Source organism: Copidosoma floridanum, unplaced genomic scaffold, assembly GCF_036245765.1.
Source record: "Copidosoma floridanum isolate Cflo_tuat_1 unplaced genomic scaffold, Cflo_Japanese_pri ptg000013l, whole genome shotgun sequence".
Classification (NCBI taxonomy): Eukaryota; Metazoa; Arthropoda; class Insecta; order Hymenoptera; family Encyrtidae; genus Copidosoma; species Copidosoma floridanum.
Window position 1 is genome coordinate 36,076,933 of NW_028321890.1, and position 15,909 is coordinate 36,092,841.

Genomic DNA, 15,909 nt, shown 5'->3' on the forward strand with positions numbered 1-15,909 from the left:
ATCGATTTCTCTCGCTCGAAATTCAAAGTACCTATACCCTCGACTATCTCGACGTCAAAAGCAAAGTAACCCCTTAAAAAAATGCAAAAACTAATAGTATAACCCCGAGGGAAAAACTCTCCATCGCGTTATCCCCGACTCTCGAAAAGAGAGTACAGTCCATTAGCACTACCACCGTGGGCTCCTTATCCCCTCGAGGCAGCGTATATACGCAACAAAGCTCGGTTGATTATCTCTCGACGGGCCGACCAAAAGTCTGGGGGCTCGAGCTTTTTCGGGGGGAGCTTAACGAGCCCACCCTCCTTTCCTCCTCTTATCGCGGCACCGCGGAACGGACACGCGAGCCACTCGACCGCCACTAATCCCCGCACGGGTGTGTATATATACACTCGCTCCTACGAGCACCCACTGTGTATGCACAACTCGCGAGAGCGTGCCGGACGCGGTTCTCGTTGGATTTGGTTACCCTCCGCGGCTCCGTGGCTCTTATCTTGCGCCCCTGGATTTATTTCTAACGCCCCTGCCCGCGTTTTGGGTTTTACTCTACGAGTATAGGTGAGCCGTGTCCGTGGGACTCTGAAGTAAAGTTTTTCTTTTTTCCCCCGAGACTTTAAAGAAAAAGAAAAAAAAAAGAGAAAAAGGTACATTCACAACTGGTAATCCAAAAAAATTGTGAAAAAAGATCATTGTCGGCTTTAATGTGAGAACGCACCCTCCCATGGCTCACTCGGCGGAGCTCGTCTATCGGCCGGTTGGGCTGAAAAATGCGAAAAATATGTATACATCCTCGCGTGGAAAAACAAACGGGACCCCGTTAAAACTATACGCGCGTGCGACAAAGCGATCCTCGTTAATCCCCCGTGATGGCGTAAAAAAAAACAAACACGTGTCGCCGATACAAAGGAGGTAGGGGGGGGGAATCGAGAGAACGAAACGAGGCGCACGGAAAAACTCAATCGAGCAGCAAATTTAGCTGCCCCGTGTTTTTCGCGCTATTTTATACACAGTGCTTCAAAAGTGTTTGGACGTGTGTACGCCAGCATTGGGGGGAGGGTATAACGAACACGGTCAACGTTTAAATCCCGAGCCGTGTTTTGCGCCAAACACGTGTATACATTCACTAACATAATCTGCTCGATGTAGGGAGTAGAGATAAGGGATAGAGACGAGCTTTGCTGGAGACAGAGGGGTGTTTGTGAATAAAATTTTCATGAGTTACGTTGGGGGGGAAGATGTGGATGATTGAGTAGTCGGATGTTGGGTGACGTCGAGGCTGTATGGGTTCATTCGGAAGATTGAGCGAGAAAGGGAGGATTTTTTTTTCGGAAGTGTAAAAAAAAAATATAAAGGTGTTTGATGAATGAATATAAATGAATGTACTTTGAATCGTGACAGTGCGGAGGGAGGGTGGGAGGGAAAAAATGATGGAAGTAGGCAAAGTTGTACACGGAGATATTTGTTTCGTACAAAAGCGAGCAAGGGTGGAAATTTTGTTTTCAGATGATGGGAATCACTGCGAGGGAAGGGGGCCCCGTTTGCTTTATTTTTGTCATTTCACGGCGATGACGATCACTAAAATTATACCAGAGCAGAAAAAAAAAAAAAAAAAAAACACCTCCACCCTTCGATTGTTGAATCCAGTGCTCAAGTGCGAATAAAAGTTTCGCCCATTTTCTGTAGCAATTTTTCGCAAACTCCTAACGAACGATTTTTTTACGATTTTTCGCTCGTTAAAATAAAGTATTCAGATACTGTTCTCCCGACACCAGTAGTTTTACGACGATACCCACCGGGAATTCACCGAAAAGTTTTATTTCAGTTTTAAAAATACATATACACCCCACTCGCAACCTTTTAACAATTTACACGGCACTCGGTGTTGTTTCGAGAAATATATTTTTGCAGACCGAAAGGGAGAAATATCCGACTTATTTTAAAAGTTTTTCCATTTATCAATATTGAATGAATCGGCTTTTGGCGCATTCATTTTCATTAGCAAAATAACGAAATCAATGACCATTGATTGGTTATTCATCAACAGGTAAAAAATAAATTTTTATTTACGAGCTCAGCTGTCGTTTTTCTCTCCTCACGACCGCGGTACTTATCTGTCCAGCCAGTATTTCTCGCTTAGCCGATACTGCGCGTGATTGCTCGAATCGTCGCATAAATCGCACGCGGACGTATACATGCCTCGTAAAGTGCCATGCGACACCTTCCAGTGAAGTATGTGCGTACGTACACGTCATTGTACAGATAAACGCACACTGCATCATAGCTATACGTGTGCAAATCGCATGGGTTGCTTCGTTGTATCGTGTTTTCATGTAACACTGTTGCTCCTCATGCCAAAGGTAGAATTCGATATTATTATTATTTTTCTGCACATGGTGACAATGAATCGAGTTGTAGATGAAGGCACATAACGTTGCTACGCGTCAAATGAAATTGATAAATATTCAGCCACAAACAAAAATTGTTCAATCATGGAGCATACCTTTTTTTCAACAACACGTGGATACAAACTAATTATTGGCGGTGGGTACGAATTAGTACTTGTGTTGATTAATAGTAAGAGAAAGCATCTGCACGAGTATTGGGATGTAAAAAGTGAGCCCCAAATAAGATACATAATATTCGCATTAAATTCAAAAACGTGAATAAAAATTACTATCAACGAAACTAAAAGTTCAAAAAAATTGTTGGAAAAAAAAAAAAAAAATTGTAATTTGATTCAAAACGAGAAATCGGACACGAAGATAATTTACGAAACGTTATTATTTCGTTTAAGTGGCCAATACATTGCCAATAAAATAAGTAAACATATTTATATAATCGTATATGTGGCTACTATCGAGTTGTTAACAAAAAAAATTCTTTGTTGTGATGTATTTAGAATTTTTGGATTTCTGAAAAATCCACTTTGTCATCAGTCAATTCCGGAAGCAGCTGTAACTAGGCGCGGTCAAGTGAAATATACATAGAACTATCGGGGCATACCCGTGATGTATTATCTCTGCCACTAACAGGAAGTACAGGTGCACCTACTTTTTCCATGTTTACTTAACCTGCGGCAGGCAAAAGTAATCAGTTTTCCATTAACTTGTCTATTTTCCTTACCACTTTAAAAAAATCACAAGGGGCGGGTGTCTTTTCCAACGATTATAATAATGAAAAATTATTGTGCTGGGATGTATATTTGAAATTCGTACAAGGTTTGGGAATTTTTTCAATACTGTAAAATTCCAGATATTGCTATTGCAGCTATATACTATGATCTTGGAAATACCGCAATAAAATAAAAAATATCAAAGGAAATTTAAAAACTGCAATCATAACTATTTTGATTTTTTTTTTTTCCAACACCAACTAAAATAATCGTTAGGCTTGAATAAATTACTCAATGATTAATATGAAATATAACTGGGTATGATGATTGTTATGATTAATAATCATATTATTAAAACTGGTAGTACCCACTTACACTTGAACAATGGCCTACAGGCTTTGGACGGACAAGATAATTTGAAACAATTAAAATTAATGATTGTTTAATTAAATTGTTTTTAAACTATCAACTTTTAGTTGGGTCGTGATATTTAATATCTTTCTTGTAAAGTTTGACAATTTCAACTTTTGAAATGGGATTTATTTTATCGGTAAAATAATTTGGCTATTCATGATGATAGTAAAATGAATCGAAAAATAGCAAAATGCACAAGTACATGAACTTCATGATTTGTGTTTTCTAGTATTCCCTTTTGCCCCCATCGTTTCGTGACGTCATAGGTACATGTAGTTATGATCATAAGATCTAATAAAGGATCTGATACCCTACTACTTTTGTAGATGCACGAAACTTGCCTTACCCGAAAGTATATTCATCTACGTAAATGGAATATGGAATTCAGTGAGGGTAATCAGCGCTTTACGACTCTTTGTTATAAAATTTTTTTTTTTTACTGATAAGCTACAAACTTTGTTTTTCAACATATGAAATAATGTTAATAAACAATTCTGTTTTTTCTATTACGATTGTACGCATAAAAAATTGACGTTGCAACAAAAATATTTCAAAACAAGTCCACCATTGGAATACCCGAGGAATACCTAGACAATTTCAATTCGATATTATCGCTTTTCTACACTCCCATTTAAAAATACACCATTTGAAGTTTATGGATATTATTACGGAAGTAAATGTTTGAAACCAACGAATGTACTTAGCACCAGCCAATCAAAGTTGCTGGAAGAAACGAGGACTATTCATCATTCATAAAGTAACTCATGTGAACCACCTGTTAAATGACTAACCATTACTAACCATTATCGTAACATTAGCAGAATTAGGTGACAAATATTTTTAACGTAAGGTAGGAGTGAGGATTATTTGTTTTGCGGACACGTTTGGAGACACAAAATTTCGCATATTCATGTTTTTGCTTTCCCATTTCTCACTGTGTCATGATTTATTTTTTAATTTACGATACATCCGTGGTCTACGAAGCTTCGAGAGCCTCGAAGTCATCCGCCTACTTTTTTATTATTCCCCACTCCACGCCTTGCTATCTATAATAGACGATACGTATTGAGCGATTGGTTTCGAGCGCGATTGGGTGGAAATCGACAAATTACGAGTCCCACTCCTAAACGTGCAGGTAACTTCAGTGGGGATGCATTTCCGCTATTTTCCGGCTCTTCCCAGGTATAAAAGCTCAACGATTTCAGCTGGCCCATGTCAGAGTGTCGTAGAAGAAGGAGTGCTGTTACTTGTCTGCATAAACTTTCGACTAAATACATTTCAAACATTTCACGATGTACAACTCAGTTGTAATAATCTCCATCCTGTGTGTCAGTTATGTCTTGTCGGTAAGTAAAAAACATTTTTTAAGAATATTTATGCAGTTAGTTTATTTAAACTGATAAGTAGTGGTAGTACCGACTACTTTGTTCTATCAAGAAAAGAAAAAAAAATTGTTCGTAGTTAATTTCATTGCATTTTTGGGTTTTTCTATCCAAATCATATCACTATAGTTACAAGTAAATATAGTAATAATAAATTATTGATGGAATATTTGATAGATAATTATATCTCGAGCTCAAGCAAGAACCAAATTATACGTGGGTGCTAGCGTAATCATTAATTTTAAGCTCCGTAAAAACCTTGAATATTATCAAAGAATAATGAATATTTCATACAACACTCCATACTGTTTAAAAATCCAATTTAACCGAAACGATGATGGCATGATTTGTATTTTGTCTGAAAAATTCAAGTTGTAAGTCTACTTTAAGATCGACTTCGTCCTTTATAGTTCAAAAATAACCTCATTTTAGTTTTTTAGCTATAAACGAACTCTTTCAAGCTTGCTTGTACGAAAATGCTTTTCTGTACATCGTAAACTTTGAAGCTTAGAGATAAGATAACTTATAGAAATAATCAATATACTAGTATCAAATCTAAAAGCAATTAATTTTGTCGGTATTTCAATGATTTTACGCATATTGTACAGTATACTACAAAGATCAATTTAAATATGTTTTTTTAATTTCACGCGGCAACAAGTTAATGCATTAACTAGGCTAAATTATATGGCCTATTTTCTACATATAGTAACTGATGACATTTACTACACCTAGCATAAAATAATATTACAAACTACGTTGTGGGCCAGTAAAACTAAAATTCTAATCGTTGGAATGAAAAAGTTAGAAAAGTATCGCAATACGTATATAAAAACTATTTATTTCAGTTGAATTGGCTAAATTTTTTATACCTTCTGTATCTAGACGTCTTATGAAATTTGGTTACGACCGATGCTTTAAATTAAATTTTATACTATAGTAGCAAAAATTTTAGATTTGAAAAAAGGAGCGAATCAATAAAACAAAGTTTTGAAGAAGTGTAAGTTTAATAAATATGGCATTTTCTTATCAATATTAAAGCCAACGTCAAGTCCGAGACTATTTATACTGGACTCCAAAAACAAGAATTTTTATTGAATTTAGTTTTTTGTTTTTTTTTTAATTTGACATTATTTAATACGCTGAACCGAATACGAAGCTTATGATGATAAGAATCACGATTTTTTGAAATCTTCTTTGTAGAAATTAAATAGCCTTGAATCAATTTAAAATATTTTAATTTAAACGAGATTATTGTTTATAAGAATAATACATGGTCCTTTTTTGTTTTAACTTGTCAAGTAAAAAGAAAAAATTCTTTCAAACCTTAAATTTTTATGAATTATTTAATTTATAAAGTAGTTTTGTAATTATGAAAAATGAACGTTTAAATTAAATAAACAGTAGTGATAGCGTCATATAAAATAAAAATAATATCGACATCTTTTTTCGCAGAATCCAGTATCATTATCACAAAATGCAACTGAAAATTCGAGATCATCACTTTGTAACATAATGGACGATTGTGAAAAACACTATGGCAGTAAGTTGTCATTTTTAACAATATTTTAGTTACCTTGACACAAAAAGTTTAATGTATACAAAAAATTTTGAAAACATGCTCATTTTTTGAATGAAAAAAATTTTACAAAAAAATATCCCTTACCTCTGTACACATATTTACATTAAGTCGTAGCTTAAAATATGAAATTGATAACTAAAATTTCCATGTGTTACATCACAACAAAGGTATAAAGCTAAAAGAAACACGTATGGAGTGCATGGTGGGCTGCATGTATTTAAAACATGTAAGCAGAACTACTTTGAACTACTAAATGATTGGAAAATTTTTTGTTAACGACTGTTTATTTTTATGCAGGATGATACAGGAATTCTAACTTTCAACGAAGCCGCCTTAAAGAAAGGTTTTCTGGATCCAATATTTGAAATCCAAATTGAACGTGCTATTATTAATTGCAAAGAGCTAGGAAGACGTGAGAATTCAAAACTATATTACAATTACCGTGTTACACCTCACGAAGTTATTTTAATAATTTTTTTACAAATGCATTGTTTTTAGGTACCAAAAGCCGTTGTTTGAGCGGAGAAGAGCTCGCTCATTGTTTCCGTCTAGTAGGTCTCATAAGCGATGATGGTGTTGTCGCTCCAGCATGTATTTAACAATAATTTTTTTTTCTTCCTCACATTTATTGATCACATTCCAAAATTTTTATTTTTTCATGCGAAGAATTGATATGATGAACAATAAAACATAAAATTTCAAAACTAGTTGTTTTTATCCTATATGAAAAAAAAAATCATTATCCAGACAATATGCCCTTCAACGTTTCATCTCGACTTTTTCATTATGTTTCCACATAACAACCAATTTTTATTCATGTTTCCATACATCCAATATCTGTTTAGTTAAAAATTTTTGTAATATGATAGTGTCACTATCCTAATCGAGAGATGCATTCTTTTATTCTCTCGAGTTTGAAAGGTTTTGGAATAATACACGTATGTAAAATATCCACCTGTAACTTGGCACGCAACACCTACGGTATAAAGAATATGTAAAAGGCAGACGAAAACTAAAAATTTTGCTGTAGTTGGTTATAATTGTTTGGATAATTTTATAAAATGGTGTTTTATGAAAACAATACATGGTGTTACTATCAATCAAGAAAAATATATTAATACTTATTGTTTTATCAACCGCGGTGCAAGCCAGTAAAGGTTTTATAAAATTATCATAAAACATATTTTTGCACCAGTTTCAACCGAAAACCATAAAATTTTCAACTTGCCTACGATAAAATTTGAATGTATGAAAAAAAAGCAATTCAAAGACTTGAAAACGGATATACCCATCTCGACCCCCTTGTCATTCCTCAAATGATCACATGCACACAGCCATAAAAGTTCAACAAACGACAGCCAGAGTGCTTCGTCGAGAATGTCAATGGCTAGGCAAAACGAGACGATGAAACGAGATAACCACAGCGACGGCGATGTAAAACAGAGGCAAGAGCCCGCGTGGAATGTGTTATTGCTCCGTTGCAGCGTCCATCAAGTATATACGAATGAGTATACACGATGTATCAAAGCCTTGCAGTCATTTGTACATAGACGGGGATAGTGGATCAGTGAGCAAGTTACAAAAATCCAATTGCGAGACTCGCCCTCTTTGCACGTGACGATGCGCGAGCTCGCATTTTTTAAAAAGAGAATACCTAATCACCACATGAGTGCACTTTGTTCGTGTTGCGTGTAAAAAAAAAGTTTTCCCTCCCTAGAACATGCATTTGAACACAACGTTTTCAAACTCGCCATCTCTGCCTGGTTTATCTCCGACTCGCGTGCACCTACACCACTTACAATATGTAACAATGCCAAAAGTTTGATGAAACGCGTGTAGAGCGAAACGCAAAACAGTACAAAGTTCCCACTGCATGAATAATATAAATATGCCACTGCCGCGCTATACCACTCGAAATGCTACCTGTACATGTATATACATACTTGTGGTGGAATTTCATTTGTGCGCCCACAGTTCGAGGTACTCCTCGCGAGTACAGCTTACCTGATGTTGCGATCACACACCCTACCTCCATTGGCCGAAATTATCAAAGAAGCTAAAAGGGATGGTAATTAAAGCTGTTCCATACGTATAAGAAATTTTTGTTTTCTCACTTAAGTTTTTGTATCAGCGTATAGGAAATTAAAATTAACGATGTACAATAATTATTCTTGAATGCATTAAAGTGCCCGTAGAAGATGAATGGCTGTTGTGACGTAGCTTTACAAAATATAAAATATAATACTGGGCTATAAAAGTCACTAACTTGACCTCAATCGCAAATCCAAATTTTGTTTGCGTTGGGATGCAATAGATTATTTATAATTTTCAAAGAGTGAACTGCACAGCTCCAATACCATCTTCTTCAATTCAAACAAAAAAAAAAAACATTAAGGGTAACGCAATTGTTCTCGAGAATAGAAGCAAGTTCAGTATAATGTACAATTAAAAGCCCTCCGAGGGGTCAAATAAGAACTCCACCAACACTGATAAAAAGGGCTATTACTTTTTTCCGTCCACCCGTTCAATGAGCAATTATACGTGCAACACACCAACTCACTTTTTTTTCCACACAACCCAAAATTTTGCCGATGCGATCGGCGATCGGTAAAGCGTCCTCTGATGGATCAGAAGACCGAGATTGACACTCTCAGGAAGGTACATCAATAACGGGGGACAGCAGCGATGATCAATTGGGCTACCACAGATTTTCCGCAAATATTTGTCCTCCACCTTTCATGGCCCCTCGATTTCCGCGTTATTCCGCGTGAAATGAACCAATCATGCTATTTATACACTAGTAGTAACATTCTGGAGGAGCTGAAATAAATCCAGTCGCCAAATCGATCACAATACATGAAATAAATAATAAATTTGTTCGCGTCACATGCGTCATGTAAAAATTCAATTTTCCAGCTCCACGCGCGTTCATCCACATTCACCAGTTGCCAACAAAAATGGTCATCCTCCGCTGACAAACTACTGAATGAGTCGACTGCCGAAATGACTCTCAAATAAAACTTTACGGCACATCCCAACGATAAATCCATCAAAGCGCCTGTGTACCTATGCCCCCATACATCATATTAAGCTATACACATGTACATATATGGGCGATTAATCGCGCGCTCACCACCCAAATACCAGCTACATTCGGACGGGCTCCGGTGCAATTACGAGGATTATGTCTGGGCCGTCGTATTTTGATTTCACGCGGCAACTATCTTCGTCGAGGGCCGGGCGCTGCTGTTTGCTGAAAGCGCGGGATATAAATGGCCCCCCTATGCGGCTAATGCAACCTGCCGTTTTAATGAAAGCGCCGCGCGCGACCTTGACCCCTTGGGACGCGCTGCACGTGGTGGTGGTTGTCGCGCATCCCCCCCGTACGTGGACACTGTCGTCGTTGTTAATTGCACAAGTTGTGCTCTTTAAGTGGATGCATATTTTCTTTGATGCTTATGATATTGTATTCACGCAAAATTACATTTTACTATAAGGGATGCACGAGAGAGAGTCGAGACGAAGCAATATTGATAATGTTTTTGAAGATCATTGTTACGTCAAATTAAATTTATAAAAAATATTTACAGTTTTCGAAGTTTAACTATGGATATGTTAATGATCATTAAAAATTGTAAATTACAAGAGTCGTCTCGTTATCTCGTGCACACTTACATATTACTCACGTACACGAACCCCAAACTCTTTTTTTCCGGCTGGTGCATAAATTTTTATTTTTTTTTCGAGCTACCCCTTGGAAACTTTTTTTTTATCTCTCTTCCTTTTTATCCGTGGACGCGTTTTTTACGCGGGGGTAGGATGCACGGACGCGAGAGAAATTTATCGAAAAGCGTTTTCGCTCCCGCGTGTACCTCGGCGCGCAAAGTAACGGCGATGCAATTAAGCTCAAAGAGCCGGATCGCATTTGTCGGTGAATCCAAGTGCGAACACGAATAAATACCGCGCGCGGAGCAGCCCCGTATCGTTGCGGCGATTAAACGGGAGAGGGGAAAAAAAAAAAAAAAAAGAAAGTTTCCCCACGAGAACCAAGGATTCACGCGAAAGGGCATTGCAGGAGCCAACACCGGCTGCGCCAATCAATCTAATGGGATAGGACGATTGGCATTATCGTACCGGGTGTATTGTATCCCCGTCGAATTGGAGCGTGAAATTTTAGTGGCGGGGAGCATTGTAATTTAACGAAGCTCATCGACACGGCGCATTTGATGCGATCGTATTTTGTGCACACCTGCACATTGATGATTCAACGCCAAGAACCGATGTTTACATTATATATATGTACGTGGTTGCAAATTAAATCGCAACATTGCCGACGGTAACGAAGGAATTTTAAAATTGCCTTGGAATTTTTGAATTTCGCGACAGCTGTTGCTGCTTGCATTTGAATTTTAAGTGTCCCAACTCGACATAATTTGAATATTTATGCCGTGTGACTCCTGTAGGCATACATATGAACCATATGTTTTTTTTTTAATTTTCTGTCGTGGTGAGGTGAAAAAGATAAAATGAAGGATGGAGCTCTGTAAAGGTATATACGCTTGGGAGAAGGGGGGTGATCGTGATTCAGATTTCAAAAGGATGTAGAGAGGGTAAAAAGATTATTTATTTTACTGAAGCGTGTATATTATATCAGTACTTTGTGCTTAGTTTGGACAGAGGGTGTTTACACTTTTTTTTTTTTTTTTTTTTTTTAACCACTACGAGAATAGAATAATATTTCCGGATTCGTAAAACATATGGTATGTGTACAGGGATGGAACGGCACCGTTTCCCGTACATCCATGGGATACACCCAATAACGCAACGTCGGTTGGGTTATTCACGAGATCTACGATCTCAATACGCTTACGTGTGCCAGCAGTCTTGTCTTTTGATTGAAAAAAAAAAAAAAAGAAAAAAAAAGAAAATTTCATTTACACAAACATGAAATATCTCTTACGCGGATGTTGGGGCGAGCGTTCACACAAATGTTCTCCGGAGCACTTGATTTTCCGCGTGACCTTCCTCGAGATTTATCTCGCAGTTTCGGTCTGCCGCTTACATAAATTTGCTCGTTTACTTACTGCGATGTTGTAACTCGAGCTAGTGGAGAAAATGAAATAAGAAGTGGAAGAAGACGACGGCAAATGAGCTTGAAAAATAATAATCTGTATAACCCGCGTTTTGGAAAACCAAATTACATTGAAAACCCGTGTGGTTGGGCGGATGGTAGAGAGACGCGCTGTTAAGTTCCACAGTGGCACTCGAGTTCCAGATTCCCGAAATTTAATTTTAAAAGCCATTAAAAATTCAATTTTGCACAAATACAATAAATTTACTGCATGATGTAAACACACTGTAGGTACAAATAGCCTCGCACCCCTCGATCGAACAGACTATATAAAAAAAAAAAAAGAAACTACTTCTTGCCGGAAGCAACGTGTATACCTGTAAAAATAAATCAAACGCACGACATCATTCCCCATCCGTCATTCCGTCCGACGCGGTGTAACCCAAAGTGGGCAGTGATGCGAAAGAGTACACGTGAGGTGAAAGTGATCCCCAGTACACATATTATATAGGATGTCGTTCGATTTTTTTTCTTTTTTTTTTCTCCCTCGCGCGGATGAAAGCCAACCGCGTTCTCTGTGATTACAGCCCCGAAGTGCACAGCCACGGAAGCACCGGTCCCACATCCCACGCACCTCAAAGGACTGCGACGCTCTATATGTACAGGCGACTGAAAGAGAATTTTCCAGCGCGACGTGCACAGAGATGCCCAACCCCCGCACTATTTTTTTCAACACTCGGCAAAACAGCTGTATACAGAATAAGGAAAATTTCACTCTAAACAAAAGATGTACATACGTATATATATATATGGCAAAGGAAAACCGAGGCTCCCTCGTCGGCGTTCATCTCTAATGGGCAAACAAACGGCGGCTGTTTGTTCTTGTTGTATACCAACCACGCAGGGTGTAATTGTCGATTTCGCGAATACACACGGAGAGAGAACAACAACAACACACGTTAACGACGACGAAGGAGAGATAGATGCCCCCCGTGTGGATACAGGTACACTCCCAAGGGTAAAGCGGCCCTGCATGTACATGTACGTATATATGTATGTATCCATAAGGTATAAGACCGACGTCTCTACCGCGTAACAAATACAGGGGGTGGAGAGGAAGGGGATATCCGTTTACCCGCTCGTTGCATCATCTTTACAACGTTGGACGAGTTATAAAAACGCGGGTTAAAGGAAGGAAGCGCGCTCCTTCCCCCGCAATTTGCGGAATGATTTCTCCATCGAGAATAACGGCCGTGAAGGAGAGACGTTCCCATTGTGTGTGTGGGGGGGGGAGGGAGAAGTTATTGCTGTCTTTTTAACGAGAACCTCTCGATACTAAGGGGGTAGGGGCTCTCGTTGTATTATTATAGACCGTTCCCGTTGCGATATCATTGCTGTATACGATTGATCGTGAAAGCCGCGACCTCTAATGGATCTCCCGTTGTATGGAAGAGCACTGTATAGGTGTACAGGAATACGGTATCAATCGACGGGGGGGTGCGTAAAGAGCAACGAGGGGAACAAAGCCTCGTTGATTATTCATCGTTTGTTTGATTGATTCTCGCGGTGTCTGAATGATGGCTCGAGGGGGGGGAAAAACAAATAAAGACGTCGGGTCGAGGTTTCGGAACCATACTTGTCAGCGATGGCAGCAACAAGTGCGGCGAAACGCGCACGCGTGTGTATACGGGTTTGTTTTTTAATGAATGCGAGGTGTCGCCATGTGGGATGGGTATACGTGGAACTAATCAGGAAAAAAAAGTACCGCCCTGTGGTGATACCAGCGTCGTCGTAATCCGGCGAGGTATCAATTTCGCGGTGACGCGCTTTATTGGTTTTATCGAGGAATATAATACGTGTGTACCCGACGAGCCGAAAAATAGTGTAACATGTGACAGAGGAACAACAACGCGTCCATACAGAGTTTTTTAGGCCATTTGGGCAGGTAATGAAGGTAAACGTTTTTTCTTTCAACTCGTACGCACCCAGAGAGAGAGAAAAAAAAAAAAAACTCCTTTTTGCTCGCCGCGTCGAGTCTCCCCCCAAGTTTTAACAGCTGAATTTTAACGTCAGACGAGAACTGATCGCTCCTTTCGAGCGCTCCCGTTTATCTCTCCCTTTTTTTCCCTAACCCTCCGGGGCCGGTGAGGCGTTTTTATCAGTCGCCGTAACTTTGGTTGATTTTTTTTTCTTCTCGCCCAGAGGCAAATCGTGCCCTCGTCAAAAGGGAGGGTATCCGTAGATCCGTGGCGGTGTAATTGTTGAAATTGTCAAAAAAGGGGATGGAAAAGCTCGCGATTGGATTTCACGTGGATCAAGAGAGATCATCGGCCCAGCGAGTCGGGAACTTTTGCGAATTAATGTTTACCCCCCTCCCACCTTTGGGAAAAGTACACGAAAGTTCTAGCCCCACGGTGTTTTGCAATGTAAAGCTTTGAGCGTCTTTTCCTCCCAGACCCGAGGAAAAGTAGTGCAATTATTCAAGTAAATGCTCCTCGTTTGCTGCCGACTCGGAGCTCAAATCTCTGATTAACTTTGCTGACTTGAAAGCGATGTTAAATATTATTCCCTTTGTATTAGCAAAAGTAGCACCATCGATCCCGGAAAAAAAAAAAATATATATATTCAGCTCTCGTTGATCCACACCCTCGATGAAGTCGCGTTAAAAGCCAAGTGTCAACGTGTGGGTACACACAGTATACCCTCAACCGCGAGGCTGCGTTTGTAACAGTACTCGCACGTATACTTCCGCTCTGCGTGTATACCTATACTATTACTGTCTCTTTACGACGCTTTCTAAAGTTCGAGGAGCGGCGACTGGACGGGGGAGGGGGGGAGATTGCCGGTGACTCGTTAGTGCTGCTGCTGACGATCCCCCATGCACGTACATGTAGTCGTTTGAGGACTTAGTTTGCAACTGGTGCTGACGGGATGATGGTTGAGGTTTGATGCGCGCGGTAGGATTTTTATTTTTTTTTATTTCAAGCAAGAGTAAAGCTTGCCATATTATACAAACAGTTGGAAAATTAAGAGGATTACGAGTGGGTTCTGAACTGCAATTGAGAGAGAAAGGGGGTCTTTGTCGAAGGTGGCTCATTAAAGTTTGAACCGTAGGATATTTTTTGTTTATCGGGGACTGGCACAAAAAAAAAGTTATCAAGAGGAACGCGTATACTTATTTTTAATACTTTGCTCTCGAGTTATTTTACCTTTCTGCTTGAATTCAAATTAAAAACAAAGTTTTGACATGTTGATCGAAAAAATTGAACAAACTGCGATATTGCGTTACAGTGAGATGTTGAAAGTAGGTAGACCCGATTTTTAATTAAATATCATAGAAGGGGAGGAGGAGAAAAATGAAAGGATTGTAGGTCACGGAATTCCTAATTAACTCCATCCGCAAGAAACTTTTGCAAACAATGGAAACGAAGAAGAAGGAGAATCAAGGCGCACGACGGGATCATTCGTTCCTGAGCATCTCCCTCGCGCTCGCGATTATGAAATTTATTTCAAAGACAGACACGTCCTATCGCAGTTGAAATTTCGGAAAATGTGTAACGTCATTTTTAATGAAATCGAGTTTTTGGTGCTTGAAGCGCTGCACCCACTCATTACGTGTATTTATCACTAAAATTGTCTGACTTTTGGATGTGGGAGGCATAAGCTTGCATTTTCTCACGTCCCTTGACATGGTCATCTTTAGTTTTAAATGTAACTCCCATGCAGCGAAACGTGATAATTGTAATTATGATATTAAAAAAAAAAAAAAGAAAAAAAAAAAAAAAGTAAATTAGAAAAGCAACAGTCGACGAAAAGATTCACACGATGGTACATCAAAACGCTTACCTGTTACACTCCGATCCCAAGGAGTCCTTGCCAAAAGTGAAAATACAAGGAGCAACGATGATTTATACCCACAGCCAGTGAACTTTAGCTCGTCCCACTATTTCGGCGCGCCAATGCAAGTGTCCCGGTTGTATATAACACTCACTCCCCCCCCTAACCCCATCCCCTTGGTCCTGTCAGTTTGTGGATTGTACCCAACGTGGTGGCACACGCGCTAGCCAATACTCGAGGATGCAACGTGCATATATTTATTTATTTTTTTCTATAAAATATAAAGGAGCACGTCTACGAGCCAACGCGTGTCTCCCAGCGTCAACTGGTAAATGTACCGCGCGCCCGTACGACCACTGGCTACCGACTACCCTAGCCGTCCGCTCTCGCGTGGCCTTTTATACATGTATATCTATAGACGCCCAACCACCCGACTGCCAACACGCGCCCGTACATATTAACACGCACTTGCACACACGTACGGGGGCCAGGGAAGAGAAGTGCGTGGTGGCGA

The 15,909-nt window shown here is 39.3% G+C and overlaps 1 protein-coding gene across 1 annotated transcript; it reads left to right on the forward strand.

Annotated features, from left to right (window-relative positions):
* The first annotated feature begins 6,398 nt into the window (after positions 1 to 6,398).
* On the forward strand, positions 6,399 to 7,145 carry LOC149375042 (uncharacterized). Its single transcript, XM_089591638.1, has 4 exons — positions 6,399 to 6,448; positions 6,655 to 6,713; positions 6,785 to 6,899; positions 6,986 to 7,145. Exons 1-4 carry the CDS (start codon positions 6,421 to 6,423, stop codon positions 7,084 to 7,086), a joined length of 303 nt encoding a protein of 100 aa, XP_089447764.1. The 5' UTR covers positions 6,399 to 6,420; the 3' UTR covers positions 7,087 to 7,145.
* The last annotated feature ends 8,764 nt before the right edge of the window (positions 7,146 to 15,909 follow it).

Coding starts and splice junctions, on each gene's coding strand:
- LOC149375042 (XM_089591638.1), top strand. CDS start 6,421: ATGGACGATTGTGAAAAACACTATGGCA. Junction 6,449..6,654: donor TTGTGAAAAACACTATGGCA/GTAAGTTGTCAT, acceptor ATCACAACAAAG/GTATAAAGCTAAAAGAAACA. Junction 6,900..6,985: donor TTGCAAAGAGCTAGGAAGAC/GTGAGAATTCAA, acceptor CATTGTTTTTAG/GTACCAAAAGCCGTTGTTTG.